Source organism: Apaloderma vittatum, unplaced genomic scaffold (genome assembly GCF_000703405.1).
Source record: "Apaloderma vittatum isolate BGI_N311 unplaced genomic scaffold, ASM70340v1 scaffold12621, whole genome shotgun sequence".
NCBI classification, from domain to species: domain Eukaryota; kingdom Metazoa; phylum Chordata; class Aves; order Trogoniformes; family Trogonidae; genus Apaloderma; species Apaloderma vittatum.
In genome coordinates, this window is record NW_009699655.1 from 100 (window position 1) to 20,216 (window position 20,117).

Here is a 20,117-nt window from a genome sequence, read left to right on the forward strand (position 1 = left end):
ACTGTGGGTGAGGCTCTCCTGCTGAGAGACATAGAGAAAATAAACCCCTGAAAAGGAAAGTAAACTAAAATCTTGGCTATATAATTCAAGTAGCAGTAGCCTAATGGGCATCTTAGGGGTCTAAAAACTATCAGGTGTGTGACTGTGACCAAAACTGCAGCCTCCTGGCTGCGTTTCAGGTGGGAGATCCATGTCAACTCCATATATTGTGTAAATACCACTCACACCCACTTGGATTTAGCATGGTTGTGTTGAAGAGGTCTCCCAGAAAGAAGGATGCCCACACACATGTGACAGACACCTCCTTCCTCGACAGTAGTTCAGGCAAATGGCCCAACTCTTCTTCTGCCCAGTGAGAAATTTTGCAGATATTTTAACGATAAGCCATGCAAAACTAGGCTGAAAAAGCTGAAAGGCTGAAGCTTTATCTGAATCTGATCACTGGATTCTGTTTCTTGCACACGAGCCTTTCCAGTGATACCTTCATACTACGGATCAGCTATCCCCTTCCTTGTAGTGAGAGACTTACTGTAGATCAAGAGAGCTTGACAATATGCGGAGCCTTTCCAGTGATACCTTCATACTATGGATCAGCTATACCCTTCCTTGTAGTGAGAGAATTACTGTAGATCAAGAGAGCTTGACAATATGCAGATTTTCTTTCAGGTACTGTTTTTTTGGTGTGTGGGTTTGTTGGTTTGTTTGTTTTTTTAATTCAAAAGTTTTTAAATGCAAAAGATTCCCCAGCTTTCAGAACCAAGATGCTGCATCCCTGCTATTCAGGGCATGAGATGCTGAGAGGAACATGCACTATGGCAGGGATTGCTTTTCCTGCCTGCGATAAGAGTTTTGGAGGCTGCTTTCACTCCTGGGCTGGCTTTGCCAGCGTAACAGAGCTGCACTATAGCATTGCATATATAAAATGATATGCTTCAGCTATCTTGAGAGAACAGCTTGGCTGTGGAATTGGAAATATTGCTAGGGAACCGGTCCAGCAAAAAGCGTTTCACGGCTGCTGAGCAGCAAATGAATGGCTAGCACAGCTCCAGCTGCCTGTCAGCCCCGGCACGGCGATGGGTAAGTGAAAACTGCTTATTGCTGCTATAAATGTCCCTCTGTGGCACTTTTTTTTTCTGTGTGTGCGTGTGCTGTTCCCTCGTCATCAATGAGATCATTTGACTTTTCATGGGTTAACACACTGCTTTGTGTATACTGCTATTTTTAAAAGCAATTAAAAAGCTGAGTGATACCTCACAGCGTGCTCCCCTGAGTCTCTACTCAGCATAGGGCTGGAAAAAAAAAAGAAAAAAAAAAAGAAAGCGTGGGGCTGAAAGCTCTTTTCTTTTTGTCCTGTCTTGAAGCCCTGACCATGATCTGTAAGTGCTGCAGCTTCTGTACCACCCTCCTCCTTCCCAGCCCTGGGTTTTATCGCAGCTCATTGCTGATCATTAGCAAACCAAACGTGCATCTTTACCCTGTCCTCCTGTAGGTATGAGAAGCAGCACAGCTCCAATTTCCCTTGAAGATAAAGCAGTACTGTGGGCAACAGCGGGTCTTTGACATGACTTGCAGCCAATGCTCACAGGTAAGACTCATCACGACTTACCACAGCCAAACCTCGACCAAAACCACGCTTGGATGGGCCTTCCTAGACCATGACGAGCTTCATTAGACAAAGCACATGGTGATTCATAGAATGGTTTGGGATGGAAGGGACCTTAAAGATCACCTTGTTCTGACCCCCCTGCCCTGGGCAGGGACACCTCCCACCAGCCCAGGTCACTCCAAGCCCCGTCCAACCTGGCCTTGAGCACTGCCAGGGATGGGGCTGCCACAGCTTCTCTGGGCACCCTGTGCCAGGGTCTCACGATTCTCACAGAAAAAGAATTTCTCCTTTACATCTTGTCATGGTTCAAGAGCACCAGGACAGAAGTTCTCTGGGCGTCCTGGCACGGGTGGGCAATCACAGTTGGGGAGGAGGGGCAGCCATGCCTATGGGGAGGGTGACTGAAATGGACCAAACACGGTGTTCCTTCCATGGTGCTCAGTGCAAAGGGTCCCTAAGAAGAGCCCAGAGGCCTTTGGTGCTGATGTCCTAGGAGGATCGGTATGGGCTGTGCCTCAGCGCTCCCTGGGCTGCTGGTGTTCCTGCCTCCAGTTTTCATGCTGCAGAGGGGCAACATCTGACAGAACACTTTTTTTCCCCTCTGCTGCAGTTGGTGGGAGTGCCACAAGCTCCTTTTCTGTTTTTTTGTACACTGTCACTGGGACTCTGGGTTCAGGCACTGCCATTTGCTGCCTAGTCTAGTCTGGAACTTTTTCTGCTTGGGACCTCGTTGCCAGGTGTAAGGTGCAGGTTCTGTACTACCATGTTCTCTTGTATCTTTGAATATGTTTCAATGCTTGCATAATATCTGTATATTATCATTGTTAGCCTAAGTGTTATCTTCTTTCTCATTATACTGGCTCAAGTTTTTTTCAATCCCAAAGTCCTCCTCTGGGAGGGTGTGGGAGGATCACAGAGAGCATCTCTCATAGTTTAGTGGCCAGCTCAGCCTTAAACTTCAGCAGATTTACTGGTACCCAAGATAGGGCTCAATCCCATGACCCTGAGATTGAGAGTCTCATGCTCTACCAACTGAGTTAGCTGGGCTACTAAACTTTGACACATCTAATCTAAATCTAGTATCTTTCAGTTTAAAGCCACTACTTCTTTACATTCTTTCATATGGAGGTCTGTGTTCGTAATGCAAATAGTAGCATAGGAAAGCCTGTGGAAGTACAGCTTTTATGAGTGGTCCTTCTCTTTGTCTTGTTCCAGCCCTGCTTTAGTCCACCTTTGAACTGTTCCAAGAAATTAAGTTTTTCCAGTTTTGAGGAGTTAGTTTTCGGATGTGTTACCACCTTGCTCCAGAAATGCTGAAGAGCAGCAGTGACATGGGTAAAGCTGATGGCAGAGGGAGGCTGGCAGCAGCCAGGTGTTACGTCACTTGATCTGCAGTGTCCCAGGTTCCCCAGCCACTCCTGTCACTGCCCCAGGAAGCTGAGACTGAGACCAAGCTTTCAGGAACACATCTACAAGCACAGGAACACATCTACAACCTCTGCCTTTGTCTGTCACAGCTGAAAGAGCATTATCCAATGCTAAACACATTTATAAGATCTCCCTCCCCCATTGTAAATTTCTATTGTTTCTCTGCAATTTTTCTGTTTTTACACAAATAGCAAATCCATAAGATGTGTTTGTGTTACCTATCCAGCATGCCACCTTTTTTTTTTTTTGAGGCCGTGGTGGTAGGTATATCTGAGGAGCTCCTCCTGGACATCCCAGCCCAGACACCAGACCTGCTGCACTGCCTGGAGACACTGGGATGTCTCAGCTGAGGGCTTGAAGACAAGTTTTCCAGTGACTGAGTGGCAGCACATTGATTTGGTGACAACCTAAGGAGTTTCTCTGGTAAATTATGCAGCAAAGTAACGAAGGTGATATTACCACAGAAAGAATAAAGAAGGAGTGCTCTGATGCTCAATAAAAACTCCATAAATGAGCCCCTGACTTGGCATTGCAGCCTCTTCAGACTTCTCATGCAGAACTAGCAGAGTCTAATCCAATTGAAACTGCATCCAAATTCCCAGCAGCAACCGTCACAAAAGTGGGACAAAGCTGATATCCAGACGGCCAGCTCGGAGAGGGGACCTGGAGCTGAGACAGGGCTGAGACACCTGAGGGTTGGTGTCTGTCTGCAGGCACCTCGCTTCAACCAGGGCAAACTTCCAACAGCAGCAACATCACTAAACCTTGTCCTAATTTCAGCCATCAGCTCCAATCCCATCTCCTTTGCTTGACTGAGGCTTGTGGCCACCTCGATCTCAGTTCCCCAGTTATGACATGAGAAAGAACATTTCTGTAGTTGGTGGGCAAATCTAGAGCAAAATTGTTTAAGAAGGAAAAAGAACAAAAAAAAAAGAGAACTATTTTAGGCGCTGCAGCTGACTCTGTATTTTTTGAGACCAAAGCAGCCCTCAGGCCATCTGTCTCCTGGAGAACCAGTCTCTGAGACTGGGCACAGAAAGATCCTCAAGCACACCATGACTTAGAAATCAGCTCCAAGACGGGAAGGACTGTTTTATTTGCTGGCTTGGGACACCGCATCCACGGGCTAGTAATCCTCTCTTCATCTTCCCGATGAGAGCAAGATGAAAGAGAGGTCACCAGGATTTGCCCCAAATAGCATGGTGTGGTCTGGAGCCAAAGTTTGGATAAGCATAAAAAGCTTTGGATAAGCCATGTCAAAGTAAAGGTCAGATGAGATCACTAGAGTGCTGATCATTCATGAGCGAAGTATTATTTCCAGTTTCCACAAGGGATCCTGATTTTGGAGTGGGCAGAAGATGGCTTTTGCAGGGACTGCTTCTCTTTAATGTTAACAAGAGTTGACAAATCAAAGTTTCCTTTTTTTTTTTTTCTTCCCCTACCTGTCATCATCGTCAGAAGACTCTCATCTAGGCCAGCTCTGAAAGCCTTACTGGCTTGCGCAATTCCTAAAATACCACAGATGATATCGCCAGCAATCAGCAAAACCCTCTCAGCTGCAAAACCGCCCTCATTTCCAAAGCACCGCGCCCTGAACACAGGCGGATTTTTTCTTTTTCTGCACACACATCCGTCTTGGGGCCAGGGTTTTGGCCCTGTGGCTGTGCTGGGATTCAGAAGGAAGAACTACTAAACGTAGAAAAAGATTGACAGAGTGGAGCTGCATCGGGGAGATGCTTTAGCAGATGCTCCTCCTCCCTGTCCTAAACGTTGGGGAGAGGTAACTGAGCCAACCCGGGGACAGACCGTTCGCTTTCACCTGCTGCACAAGCATCACCAAATGCAGCCTGGTAGATCTTTCCACAAGCTCTTCCCGCACTTGATTTCAGGAATGCTGATAAACCCGCTGCCAGTGCCCCCCGGGCACAGGCCTGCTCGGATGACTACCCCATGAACGTTTTTCCCGGCTCAGTTGACTGAGCGGGGCGCTCATGGATCTGCTTCATCCTGGTAATGGATTGGCTCTTTCCAGAGTCCTATTCATCGCAACTGAGTATTTAACAAAACCAGACGTGTTTATCCAATATGAAGAGGCAGAGCTGGCTGGGAGAATGTGGAAACCGAGGTGGCGGAGACTGAAAAATACTCATAAGCACTGCAACAAAATAATGTCCAAAAAGGCTGTTTCCAGAAGTAAAGCTTAACCTTTAGAGGGCTTAAACAGAGAGATGAAGGTTGCCTTCATCATTCAGGGAATCTTACCTGCTCACATGCAGCTGGTGCTGGCAGCTTCCACAGATGCAGTGAAACAGAGGTGAGGCTGCAAAAAAAGCCCTTTTGATCTGCAAAGGTGTTTATTTCTCTTCTGTGCCAGTGGATTGCTTTAAAAGTGTGTCTTAACCTGCAGCCCCAGAGAGGCTTGATGCTCACAACTGATGCTGATTTAAGGCAGGTGCTGGGTTTCTGGCACACCTGCCAGTGGGGTAGAAGCTTTTCTCCGAAGCTGCCTTACATAGGCCTTAGCCATAAGTCTTCATATGCCCAGCAGAAAATAAAATAGAGCAAAACCTACCATGCTGGTAACAAGCAAAATTGGTAATTATCATATAATTAGGGCAATTTAGAGATTATTATGCTACTAGAAATTTAATTCCATATATATATATACAAGAACTTGAAATTGGATACTTTCTTTTCATTTGATAAAAGTCCTCCAAAAGCTGCAAAGAGTGATCAGAACAAGTTGCTAAAAGGAGACAAAGAACATCCTCAAGATTGCAAAAGCTCTGTGAAAGCTGGGAGAGCACAGGAGGAAAATCAGGCATCAAAAATGTGCCTTTGAGCAAAATCAAGCTCTGACTGGGCTGAAGAGGTGCCAGCAAGTGTGTCTGAGCTCCAGGTCAGTTCTGCAGAAACCGACCTTTTTGCACTGAAAATCAGGAACTGAGGGCGACCGGCCTTGCTTAAAATAAGACGACAGATGTCTCAGATGAAGGTGGTAGGAATCAGTGACTGCATTTGAACACCAGCATTAATTTTTTGGACAAGCCTCTGCCAGGGTTCAAACACCTTTCCCCTCGAGTGCTTAAAGCAACAAAAAAGAAAAAAAACCCACATTTTGGTGAGGCTGAAGGACAGAAAGTCTTCAGAAAAATGTTTTTGAGTGAGAAATTCCCCTTCACCTCTCAAACATTACCCCATACTTACAAGTCTTCTGAGCTAGCAGCTCAAAGGTTAGTTTTTGAAAAAAATATTGCCTGCTGGGCTATGTCAGGTTGCTAGAAAAGGTGCAAGTAATTTTAGTAATAGCGTACTCCTTCACAGCTGACCGGCGCAGAGCAGGGGGTTGGGTGGCCACAGAATGCTCGGCCCCATCCTCCCACTCTCATTTCTCCACTTCGGTTTTCTTCCAGAGAAGTGCATTACCCGTCTCCCTTGGAAACCTGTCCCTATGGCAACGTATAGGGCAACGTATAGGACTATCTCGACGCAGGCATGCTGGTACTTTGACAGCCCCTTCTTTTTGTGACAGTTCTTACGGCGACATCCCGAGGCTGTCAGGAAGATGATGGGAGATCGCCCGTGTCCAAGATCCCACTTGGACGATTTTCCACTGAGAACTTGTTTTTGCAGTCTTCTCGCTCTTGAACTCCCAGTCTGTGCACCACGGCTGCAATTTTGTCTGAAGCGTGTTGCAAAATCTATGCATTTGCCTTTATCAGCAAAAATCCCTAACCTCAAACGAGATGTTTTTGACAAGACCTACTTTCCATAAAGCCGCGCTGCCAAGTACCACATGCTGCCTCTGTGGTTCTTTCTGAACTGAATCCCACGTTGGCTCCTCCCTTGTTCTGTTCAGATGCTGACAAAGTTTACTTGTACCAGGCACCAGCATGATGAATTTCTATCCACACTCTTTATACACGCTGTTACTTGGATTGCCACCGTTATCATTTTTGCCTGCCTGGCTGGGAGTTAATGTGCTACAGCTAAATTTGCCAATTAAAAATGCCCCGTGTGCTGCTGCCTTTGGATGATAAAAGGGGGTGTATGTGTAGGCAGGGCGATAACCTTGAGCTCCATGAATTGCAATCAGGATTTCTGATTTTGAAAGCATAAAACTCCTCCCCAAGGGCACTTACCAACCACAGGTGACAGCTCCGGGCTAAATCCTAAACATCTACAGGGTCCAGGAAGGTCAAGACCCTTTGGAGTGGTGCTGATGATGAAACCTGTCAAGGCTGGGCTTTCATTGCACACCAAGACATGATAACACAAGGTACAAGGATTTTTTTTTGTTTTAATCCCTCCTGAACAGAGCCACACAACTAACATTTCACATGGAAAAAGAGGTTAAAAAAGAAACTGTTGGCTGTAACACCAAGATGTACTTAAAACTTCTTTCATTAAATAGCAGAGCTGGTAAGGAGGTAATCTCCTGTGATCTAGCTTTTAAAGCTCGCAGACTTCCAGAATTGCTTATTCCTCACCAAAACAAAGACAGCTTGGAATTTTGCTCTCACTGCGGGGAAAATTCAGGTGTGGATGGCTGTCGACACAGAAGAAGTCCTTGTACATCTGCACGTGTGCTCTTTGACAAAGTGCAGGGGCACTTTGCTCAGATGTGCCCTCCTGGCAGGTCCCAGAGGCTCTTCCTGCTCGGCCCCCATGTGTTGCCTGGTCTAGTCGAGAGGTGACGTCCCTGCCCAAAACAGGGAGGTTGGACTAGATGATCTCTAAGGTCCCTTCCAGCCTAGGCCATTATATGACTCTATGACTGTCTTCGAGAACACCGGGAAAATAAGGAAATGCTCTCTGTACTGCCAAAACCACCAAGAGGAAGTAAAGAAAGCATGGAAAGTATGATTTGGGGCTATCTGTTAAGTCCTACAAGTTATAACTGAGAGCTTCTCTCACCTATAAATCAGAAATTACAAATCTCTTGCTTTGGAGATTATTTTCTGATGGTGAGAAGGCAGCATTAAACTCAAACCCAGTACTTACCCAGCTGATCCGCTACACAGATCCATCCAATGCAGCAGAGGCAAAAGAAGTCCTATCATTTTTAGCTGCAGCAGAAGGCATTTCATTACCAGTTTCTGCTCCTTTTGTCCCAACTGCCTGTCAACATTAAGGAAGACAGCAAGAATACGCTGCCGTGCGAGGAACGGTTAGAGTTCAGAACAACCAAACTAAAGACAATTACTTCACATACGACTGGGAACAGCTCTGCACAGTCACAGCAATGGATAGTTTAAAATATTTTCTCAATTTTTAATGGGTTTTAAAAATTATTCCTCCCATTTTGTTCCTGTTTTTTTTTTTTTTCTCTGCTCATCTTCCTGTTGATGCTTATGCCGAGAACCATTGTGAAACCCCTCTGAGAGCATCAATCCGTAAACAGGGGGTATCATTGCTAGATAAATACACGCGTGCACACTTCAGGTTGGTAATTAGGCAGGGGAAATGTCAGACCCATAAAAAGCAAAACACAGCCCGTGATGTGCTGGGTGGCAGAATCAAAGGGAGGCGGTGGGCGGCTGTGAGCTGCCTGAAGATCTGAGTCCTGGCTGAAGTCAGCAGTGACAGATGGTGTTTGTCAAGAGGATAGAGCTTTACCTTCTTAATTTATCGTGGAAATATCGTGGTAAGAAAACCATCAACATTCACTATTTTATCTAACAGATCTAAGAAATGAATTCCCGTCCCCCGCCAAGAAAAAAAAAAAAGCCAGAATTCCTGCTAGAAAACAGACTGCCAGATGCAACTGGAAATCCCAATTAAAAGGTGCAGATCTGTTTATCAAGAGACACTGTCAGCCATTGCATGTATTTTATTTTCTCATTAAGGAAATGCACTGAGCATATACAGGATTACATTCAATACAGATTTATCATTACAGAACAATCGGAAAAATAAAGATACAATCAATGCGTATCCCCTGTTGGAGAACAGGCTGAAGGAGCTGATCCAAGCGGAGAATGAAATGAAAAATATTTAAACCAACTTGAGTGATTTTTACACAGGTGAGATATTTAAGCCTAAATTAACATTCTCGGCCAAGATCTGCTGCATTGTTGCAATCTTGATGTTCAACACCTTTATCAGACTTGTGCCTAGCCACTAAGCAGAGACCAGAACTGCCTTGTCTGAGAGCCCATGTGAAGAAAACCCCCAGAACAGTCCCAGTCTGAAGCCACAATCTACATGAGATGAAGAAAGGATCCACACAGAGGAAAGAGTACAATAAAACAAGGGTAGAGTTCGGTCCATGTGACAGGGAACAGCTACAAGGCAGGCGGGGGTTATACTTATCTGGAGGCTTCACTGACTTCACTGGAAGAAGCTCTCTAGAGTTTGCAACCTTGATAAAATTTTTGCGAAAGTGCAGAGTTCTATGACACACTGCCTGGAATTGGTTTTTGTAAAGAATTCTACCGAGAGACAGTCACAACACAAAGCTAGTGAAAAAGCTACTTTGCCACATATGTTGTGAGTTCCATAAACTTGACGATCAGATTTTTTCCAAATGGGCAACTAAAACTAGAACCTGAAAGACCACCTCTACCTCAGTCACATCAGCTGCACTTTAAGCCACTCCTACGCACGTTGTGTGCGCCACAGATGAGACAAGATCATCTCAACTGGGCATTAAAACCTCATCTGCTTGTCCATCCCTCTGAGTTTTGAATCAAAGGACACACCGCCCCACTCTCCAGTATCAAAAGACCCAAGACCTTGCTTCGTGCTGTCACACCGTGCGTTACGTCCCCTCTCATCTCGCCTGGTTTCCACACAACCACTTCAAAGGACCTTCTGCCTATCAGCTAGCGATGCACAGTCTTTCTACCATGTGGCCTATTCTGGATCCTGAGACTGCAGCGGAATAGGTTATTAATTAAAATGTTGATTTAGCTCCTTACATCTCTAAAGACCTTCAAATAATTTCACTCACTTTACAAAATGAAAAGGGTATATAAACCACCACAGATCAACTCAATCATGTCACGGGAGGGGGAGATACATATTCTTAAAGAATGAAGTTTAGGACAGTGAAGAATTAACTACATAGTTGAAACCACAAGAAGAATTTGGAGAAACAAAAATGTAATTACTTCGTTAATATTGATACATATCCTTAAAGAACGAAGTTTAGGACAGTGAATTAACTACATAGTTGAAACCACAAGAAGAATTTGGAGAAACAAAAATGTAATTACTTCGTTAATATTTGCCTACAAGACTCGTTCTCAAAACCAGCATGAGAGAGGGAGTGAGGTGATCTTTGGAGGGAGCTTAGCAGTTCAAAACAACTTCCAACTTCTTTTCCTCTTCTTCCATTGCTGTGGTAAGATTCTCAAAAGACCAGAAAAGACAAGAAGTTTTTTTTTCCCCAGAAAATATACACAATATAACACACCTCTATGCACGGTTCTCTTAATGACCTCCTCTCACCAGTTTGTATTAATACTAAATCATCTCTATTTCAAGTTTTCTGGCTTTGTCACGTTTGCAAACTTTCTCTGAAAGATTAATTTGCTTGCTAGAATTTTCAGTCCCTTTGTGCTTGAGGATTTTAGCTTGCTTTTGAATGTCTGCCAACAGTAAACAGCATTGGGAAGACATTGTCCCCTTACCCTACTAAAAGGCTACTCGCAGCTAAGATTTCCCCTTCTCTTTATGCACACTACCTAAACAACTATAGGAAAATGTTAGATATCCACACAATTAACCCTTTATAAGGAGAGGGTAGCGTTTCTTACATACAAGACGTATTTAGCAGATGGAGCTATTTTTATCCCAACACTCATCAGGTCTGCCTACTGAGAAATACGGTACGTGGAGTAACTCATTAGGAAATGCAACCCCGCCCTTTCTAAGAAGGCAGACTCCTCGCTTCAGGATGCTCCTTTCTCCCCCCTCATGTCAACTTCAACAACGGGTGCAACAGCAACGTAAAGACGAGGAGGAAGAAGTAGCTGGTGGAGGTGGTGACTCTCGAGGCCAAGCCTTTCGCGTTGCAGTGGTTCGAGTAGCAGCAGTAAACGCTCACGCCGGGCGCTCTGGACCCGTCCCGCCTTGCCCGCTCGCAGAAGGACCTGAACGAACAGGACTTCATAACACCACCTGGAACAGAGCCACAGTGAGCCCAGGTGGACCCCCACGTTGATGGGCTGCAGCCCCACAGCCTGAACCTGACCGCAGCGACATTAGCTCTGGCCCTTCCTTACAACTAAACGAAGACAACTGCATCAGATTACAGCGCGCAAACAAGCTCCACTTAAGTTGTTAACTAATTGTAATTTATCTTAGCTGCAGCTGATGCAACTTAAGCATCTCTGAACGTTCTCAAAGGGCAGTGCCTCATTAGCTTCTTCTCCTTCCTAATTTCCCGGGAAGTCATTTGACTTAAAAACGACAGATGTAAGTAACAAGTGGGTAATACTCATAATGCTTTTTCGCAGCTTTCACGTGATGTGAAATGGATATGGCTCATCACGGCACAATGACAAATCGCACATGGGGGAATTTTGTATCACATCGCTGCTGAATCAATAAAATCAGGGACTGAGACTTATTAATAGGGTTTAGATTGGGAGAAAAACATCTACCTTGGCTTTTCTCCTTAGCTCCCTATATACTCTTCAGTCTCCAACACCGATTATTTATTTCTATTATTAAAAATGTAACAAGTCTGAGCTGTTGGTGACTACTTACTCGCTTGTCCTCTAATGATCGCACACGCATCTGAATAACCCGGGCATTGCTGGGTTCCTTGCCTGTTACAGTCGTCATCACTAGAACCTACACAGGTGTAACACTGGAGAGCTTCGCCTGGCGTGAAGGAACAAAAGATCACTTGTAACAGCTGTGCTTAGAGTTTGCAAAAAATATTTTACGATATCAGCTATGCAGCCTTTCCGATTTTGGTTGAAGCACACGCAAAAAAATTGCAAAAAGGCTTAAAATAACCCCTAAAGATTCTGCAAATTCTATAAATTTTTCTTTTTCTTTCTTTAGAAGTGGTCCAGCTACTGATTTTAAGGATAAAGAACCAAGCCACACATTATTTAGTTGTTACCATCTGCACTTAAAATAATCCAAGAACATCTCACGTTCTGTAATTGCATCCGCACCTTCTTGTAACATTTTCAGAACAGAGCCCCCTGTAACAAGTTGGAGGATCATATTTTTTCCCCCTCCCTCGGTCATGATCCTTAGTCCACAGTACCATGAAAAAGCACATTATAAACACATTAGAAAATCTTGCTATAGTCTATATTGAATTTTCTCTTAAAGCATCAATTCAGCTGGAAGGCAATAGTATATTTTAATAGATGATATTTTCAAAGGCAAGTGTGAATTTGAAAAATATTTAAAATACCACACTTAAAACTTGCAGAGCAGAAGGCACACATATGCATTTAAATTTGTTATCATACATATTTATGTTTATACTACATAGCAGAGGTAAAACCCTGTGCTGCCAACCACATACACAAAATAATCCGAAACCAAACAAACCCAGGAGAGAAGCCCAGAGCAGCAAAGAGGCTCAGCCATGCCTCAAGTAGGAAATGAAAAAGAAATATTTTTTTTTTAAAAAAAAAAAAAAGGAGATGACTTACTTTTGAGTACAAAAAGGGAGCTGACGAGAACCAGGCTGAAGACTGTCCACATCATGGAGATCCCAGAGATGCACCATTAGCCAAAGAAAGCAGTTTGTTTGCTATTAAAGCCTTAATGCTTCTCTTACATACCTAATCCTCTGCAGAGGATAACTTAGAGGATAAAGAGGTGTGCGAGAATGCTACTTATCTAGCTCATTCGGGTTGTGCTTCTAATCACACGCGCTTCACCTCCGCAAACCCTGCCGGCAAATTCTTCCAGGAGCAGGCAAAAGCAACCGTGTTCACCTTTCAGAGACAGATATGCTTCAAAACCACCAGCCCATCGTCGTGTGTCTCAGCCTCCAACTCATGAAAACGGTCTCGTTACATTTGCCTCTGGGATTTGCTGGATCAGGGTCAGGGTATTAAACGTTTTGGAGGATTAAGCCTATGCTTGAGACCTGAGTGGTCCAAATCTCACCTATATTTACATATATTTATAGAGAGAGCAAGATATCGATGCAGATACGTGCACATAAGTAGCATATTCATGTGACCCACGGAGTGCTCCAAGCCATGAGGTGCTTTCTGTGGAAATTAATGAAGGAATTCATTAAAAAGAGCTGCTGTACATGAAGCAAGCTAGTGAAGTCCATGAAACAGAGCCATACTTATCGTCAACTTCCAACAAAAAAAAATTTATTTACAATAGAGAATTTCATTTAAGTGACATGCATTTCCTTTTTTTTTTTTCTAAATTTTTATATTTTATTTTACAAATCAGCAAATGCAGATAAAGTTTACACTCCTTAAGGCAAGAGTCCCCATGCAAGTAATACATGTTTATATTAAATCCAAAAGACATCCAACATGGGAACTCATGTACAAAGGGAAGGCTAGGATCATCAATTTGTAATTTCTTAGAGAACTTGACAATCTCCCTGATACAGGAACTTTGAGATCAACTTGCTATGAATTATACTATGAAAATGCGAACAATAGCAAGAAATTCTGATAGTCATCTTAGTACTGCATACAATTAAATCACCTTTATTTAGAAAGAAAATACAGTAGTGCATACGAAAAAGTGAAAATATAACCTGTCCACATAAATGTATGGACATCAGTGTGCCAATGGTCATATTGCACTCAATATCGAAGTCCAGAGATTTGGTTAAAAGTTAGCTTTTCCCCATTTTGGCAATCAGTTCGTCACAAATCTTTGTTAATTCTTCTATCTCTTTATTCTGGAAAATAAAAGGCAGTATTAAGTATTATGAAAAATAACATTGTGTTAAGATTTTTTATTTTTTTTTTAAATTGTGCAATCTTTGGGAGAGGTGTGGCACGGTTTTCTCCAAGACAGCCAACAGAATATCTATACATAGAGACAGCTCTCTTTACATAGTACAGCTACGTATAGCGCGTTCAAACAACTTGCCTACTTATTTCCACATACAGCTCCTCCGACTTCAATAAAGACAATTTAGCACTAAAGCAGACAGCTCTGTAGCAGTCATTCCTAGCGCACCATAACAATACATAGTGTAAACCTGCTTCTAGGCTGCACTTTTATAGCATTATTTACAATCCTGTTTTCCAGGGGCTCTAAGGATGAGCTGCACTATGCCGAAAGCGGGCTCCTGAGCTGGAGAACACGAGATACACATCTTTCTTTTGCCCCGGGCCACACAGATCTGTACCTGATCATTGGGTCTGTGCACGGAACCTCACACGGCTTACCTTTTGTTCCAGTGTTCTTTCCAACGCGTCCACTTTCAGCTGCTCTTTGCGAAGGCTGGCCTGATACGCCGCTTGCTCTTGCTGAGCCTTGCCTCTCACTTGTGCAATTTCAGCATTGGCTCTAGAAAAACACAGAGGTTTGTCACGCCACCTGTTAATGGACGGGCAGCGATGGCAGGGCTACTTTCTGCATGGCTTTGAAAGCATTCTGAGACTCGCCCCTAGAGACTTTCGGGGACTCCCTCTCTTGCTCTGAATAGGTGCAAAGCCCTTCAACGTTTCTGTCATTCCCTTCATGCTTCTCTCACATATCTGTGCTGGGGTCGCAAATATCACTTAGGCAGAAGTGGTCTATGGATGTTTCTAGACCTTATCTCCAGTTCTTACAGACTAGATTCACAGCTGGGACAAGAGCTGGAAGGCAAATCTAAGTCCTACTTTGCTTTAGGCACTGGTCCATCCGAGTGACATTCTGGAAACATCTATTGGGCCTATGTGACTATAAGTCCTGATTGCAATCCCTAGAAATGCTTCATTGGTCACTACAGGGAAGCATAAAAAAATACATATATTAAAAAAAACAACCAGAGCTGCTTCTCTTAAGGCACAATTTGATTTCTGGCTGCAGGTGCAAATATCTGAGCACAGCCCTCCATAGCTACATAAACCTAGCTACTGGCTTCTTTCTTCATCTTCCATGGAAAATATGTGCAGGAAACACCAGCACAGGACAGAAATTCTCATGAGGGTGTTCCATTCCACCCTCCAGCCTGGAGCAGCCTGGGCCCTGCCTATCGAAGGAGCAGGTTTGGGATGCGAGGTCCAGCCACAGGCACCAACTCCTGAAAAGAGACCAACTAACGTGTACGACCAAATTACCTGTCCAGTTTTTCCTCAGCGTGAATTTTGAGTGCTTGATACCTCTGCTCTTCCTTCTTTACTCGCGATAAGTATTCCTGCGCGCATTTCTTTAACACCTCTTCATTCTTAAATAAGAAGATGACATGAAATTTAATCCCAGAGCTTGAAGTGTGGGACAGGCACCCATTTGGGGGAGACGCTTTCAGGTATTTTAGGGGCTGCAGTCTGACACGGACACCCCCATGCAGAGGCCTTCTGAAGCAATATTACACAACGCAAAAAGCTTTTCCAATTTTTCCGATCGCATTTGATACTCTGGTAGACATGAGAGTCCGCTCTGCTTTGCTTTTGGAAGGAGGGGGCTTTACCATGACTCACCTTCCGAAACCCTTCCAATACTTCTTTCATTTTTTCGTATCTCCTGAACAGATCTGCCAGGGATTTCTCCACTGAGTTCAGATCTGCCAAAGCTTGTTCCTTCTCCACTATCAGCTGCTGAACAGTGTGATGGGAGACGGATTTCTCTCTCTGTTCGTCCTCTGTTCGAAAGAAGAGAGCGGGGAGGGAAAAAAAAGGGATTTTCAGAAGGGTAATAGTAGTAACAGCATCTATTTCACTATCATCTGTAGTTTCTACTACACTGTGCTCTATGTTGTGTCTTAGAAAGCTTGTAGGATCCAGAAAAGTCATTTTTATATAAAGACCCAATCCTGTTTTGGAAAACCGTTGCTAAGTACGGTGATATTTAAATATTTTGATGTTGGGGAAAAATGTGATTGTATCTCTGCACTGATGATTTATTTCACTCTGGAGTCAGCTACTCCCATGAAAAAGGGAGGTGTTGGATTTCCCTTCAAGATGCACTAGCAGAAGGAAGGGATATTTATGCATATCACTAGCACTGGCAATAAATTATTTGCCATTGCTGATATACGCTTGTCATCTCCTGGCATCTCTTCTAATCCTGTACAAACAAGGCACTTTAATGGAATTCAACTCAAATTCTTCCCTTGGAAAAAACCAATGTTTTGCTAACTCTCATTCTTAGGATTATTGTAGCAAGTGCCCGAAAGGAAATCTAACATTAGACAGACTTTCTAAGTTCTGGTCTGCAGAAAACATCTTCCAAGCTTCTCCTGTCCGCTTCTGATTAGCTCAGACCAGGACAATAGTTAAATTTGAGGCAGGATGGTGGGAAGAACACAACAGGAATCCAAATCCACAGGTAAGAGAACTTCTCAAAGGAATTCACCTAGTAATAAATTGCAGCTGCAAGAAAAGCTCTGGCATTGTCTTCCAAAATGCTTCACTGTTTGCTTCATATCCTAAAATATGATTCTTGTGTCCATGTTTTAAGGGCTACTTTGAAAGATACTTAAGTGAAAACCAACCCACAGAACACAGTGGTTTTATACTGCCCTTTTCCTTTTTCTATGATGGAAACTAAATTAAGAGGTTCTCCCGTGTAAAAAGCATGGGGCATTTCTGAATCTACTTTTCATTCAGGCCTTTGTATTTTGAAACATAAAGAACTAAACAAGGCTTTACTTTTTTTGTATTTGAATAGGAAGTCTTCATCTGAATGAAATATTTCATAGCGCTGGTCAGCTCTGAAATGTCAAAGTTGATACTGTCAAACTGAGACTAAGCTCTTTTTGCATTTTCAATCCTTTTATACACTTTTTGCCAGCCTAACCAAGCGCAGAGCAGCGACGATGCCACGTTGGCACAGCCCCTGCCAGCATAGGGCAGAGCCTGCCCTGAGGTTATTTTGCTCTACGTGATGCAGAGAAGCTCCCAGGACCTGCACTGAGGTTTCAGCACTGGAAGTTGTATCACTTTTTTTTTGCCAAACACCTCGGATACAGCAGGACTGAGAAACCCAGAGCCCTCTACTGCCACATCAGTTGGGTAACATTTAATATTTCACAAAAAACAAATATTCTTTTTGTGTTTTGCCTTCTAAAAGACACTCTGTGATGCTCTGTAATGTCAAAATTAACGTATTCTCAAGTAAAATGAGAAAAACATTTGTCGTCATTTATATCCCTCGATCTGAGAAGTCATCACTTGGTCTTCCAGCACAAGATTTGTTTAATCACACTGGAGATTACACATGGTCTAGTTTAATTCCAAACCACTTACTGGCAGGATCCTGTTCTCTGGCAAAAACTCTTGTGGCCACAACCTCATGCGGGGAAAGGACCCATTTGCATGATCAGGTAACGTACTTAAACGTACTTAATGTCACAACTGCACTTCTTCTGAGGCTGCTACCTGCGGTGTTTTACCAACTGCCTTCTCCTTTGGTTCTAGGGCAACCTAGAAAGTTAGTAATTCATGATCCGAGCACCTCACAAGAGGTGCCCGTGGCCCAGGGAGTGAGCTGAGGCCCATGAGGAAATAAGGATTTTGCACTGGGGGAGTGACATATAAATTGAAAAAAAAAGGAAGTTTCCAGCGAGCTTTAGGAAATGAGCACCTGATAGTCTCAGCTCGCAGTTAAACCAAAGCGATTAAATACGACAGAAAATGGAAACTGGCATCTGGGTGGAGGGAGACTGGAAGATCTATGTGGTGTTTTCTAAAACTGTGATTTAGCTTTAATTAAAAAGCTGCTTAGTGGAACTGTGCTGACAATAGCCCGCCAGTCAAATCTTAGTTAAGCAGTTACAGATACTTATTTCTAAAGATATTTATAAGGTTATGCAATTAAAATATTTTAATTAAATGGCTTCTGTGTCTGCACCACACACTGTCCACAGCTCACCAACAATAACAACACTATGCTCAGGACTAACACTATCCAAATTGACAGAATCAGAGCACGACCACAGCAGATCCGCTTTCAGGCTCAGCTCACTATTACTTACATTACTTAATGGGAATGCAGCAAACAGAGAACAAAGGCAAAAGAAACTGAAAATGCAAAATGCCGGTGTGAAAGTTGGTGAAAAGCTTTACTTACCAGGCTTGCCTGTTTTGTTTTTGCAAGCAAATAGCAAGAAGCAACAAAAATGGAAGCAAAATAGAAAAAATCAGGAATTGTTAGGAAAGCAGAAAATAAGTAATGCAACAACCCGTAATGCACAAAGCATAACATCCGTTTGTCTTCCGTAACAAGAATTTAATTAATGCATTTAAACGCACAAGTATGAGGATACATCTTGAACAGGAGAAAAAAAACCCCCAGCATTACAAACCCAAGAATAAAAAAGGGGATTTCGGAAGGGAAGTGCGGCCGTCTGTGACCGAGGGGTGGGGACAGTGGGGTGCAGTGAACATGGGGGTCACACAGGCTCCGTTCCCTAGGGCTGCCGGCGCCTTGCGAGCTGCAAAATTTGGGCAACAGTCAGCAAAGCAGCAGGCCAGCCTGGAAAGCCTGTTCTTTTTTTTTCCTCCTCCTCCTTCTTCAGTATAAACAAGAACGTGTTAGGGGCTGAGGCAAGTGTAAGAAAAAATAAAGTGGAATCAAAAAGAAAAAAGAAAAAAGCTAAAGCACCAGTAAAAAAATATGCAGAGACACGAACAGGGATCCATACACTGACAGCTTGCAAGCTCTGGCTGCGCAGAGTGTGGCACTTGCATAAGCTAAGTCGGGTAACGCTGGGTTCTATAGGTGTATGACAGCAAATACTAGACCTGCCACAGCCCTTGAAATGAAAGAGTTTGATTGTTTTCAGTGCCTTTATAGGCAAACATACCCAAGCGTACATTGCTACTGTGGAATATTTTCAATATTCATTACACACACAAGCGGCAGCCTGCAAACAGCTGAGCAGGACCTAGCACCCATGCTGAATAGTCATTAAAGGGATCTGTGAAATGGCTTCACTTGAAACGCCCTCCTAACAGGGCTGTAGAAATGGCTCAGAAGGGTTACAAATCATCAAGAGAAGCAGCACAGGCATTTCCTTCGTTTAAAAAAGCGTCTTTAGTTTCAGCAGTAAGGCATTATTGGGCTAACAGCGCAGGGCGGTACGTGCAAATAGCACACGGACAACCATCTTCCCCCACCACGTGGCATGTGGGCGAGTGAATTCCTTTATCAGGAGGGACAGTAATTTACGACAAACGACAGGAGAAAGTGGGACAAGAGCAAAAATTTACATTAAATGCGGGGAGAGAAAGGCTCGCATTTAACGTACTACGATGCTGTAGAATTTTCTGTGATTAACACATGCTTTCTGTGCCACTGTTGTTGTTTGAATTCCTCTGCAAATGGACAGTAAATTACATTATTTATAGCCATAGCTCTTCCAAACTTCCCACAGATCATTTGAAAGACTCTGACTGATGGTGTGAATTTGAATTTTAAAGATTTTTCTGTATCCTCAGTGGTCAATGGCCTGATGCTTTAATTATCATTGATTTCTTTGCAACAAGAGAATTGCAGAATTTACTATATACACTGTGGCTGTGCCCGTGCCTTAGGACCCCTATTCCAGACCTCCTTGTTGCACTGCAGTCTCACAGTTTGAATTTATTTAATTCTTTTAAAAAAAACCTGTTTCTCAAAAATAAAATTTGAATTTGTTATGAAAAAGAAACTTCTGTTGCTAACTATATGCATATGCTTGGGAAAAAAGGACAGGTCTCACGTTTGTATTTATGAATGGCCAGGTTCAGCGATGAAGCTGTACCAGAGTATGTTTAGTGTAAATCAAAATGAATTAAGTTGTGTGCATACTCTGGTCACTCCTATTTTAACCCTTGCATGATGAGAACGACAGACATTATGCCAAGAAGCAGGCAGATCTGCTCAGTTGTACATACAAAAGGAAACAGAAGCATAACACCATAGAGAACAAAGCCAGGCATATTATTATTATCAATTTTTCATGTATTATATATTTATATTATATATA

General features: G+C 43.3%; 2 protein-coding genes across 2 annotated transcripts; both read right to left on the minus strand.

The window, feature by feature from the left end:
- Positions 1-10,955: 10,955 nt before the first annotated feature.
- Positions 10,956-12,718, minus strand: LOC104280738 (ly6/PLAUR domain-containing protein 3-like). Its single transcript, XM_009878478.1, has 3 exons — positions 12,664-12,718; positions 11,753-11,869; positions 10,956-11,161 (listed from the first exon to the last, which is right to left on the minus strand). The coding sequence occupies exons 1-3, from the start codon at positions 12,716-12,718 to the stop codon at positions 10,956-10,958; spliced, it is 378 nt and encodes a 125-aa protein (XP_009876780.1).
- A 604-nt stretch (positions 12,719-13,322) lies between these two features.
- Positions 13,323-15,788, minus strand: LOC104280739 (transforming acidic coiled-coil-containing protein 2-like; the record flags this gene model as incomplete). Its single annotated transcript, XM_009878479.1, has 4 exons — positions 13,323-13,892; positions 14,389-14,509; positions 15,268-15,374; positions 15,628-15,788. Coding segments are annotated over 4 exons (455 nt in total), but the record flags the coding sequence as incomplete, so codon positions are not given.
- Between the last annotated feature and the right edge of the window lie 4,329 nt (positions 15,789-20,117).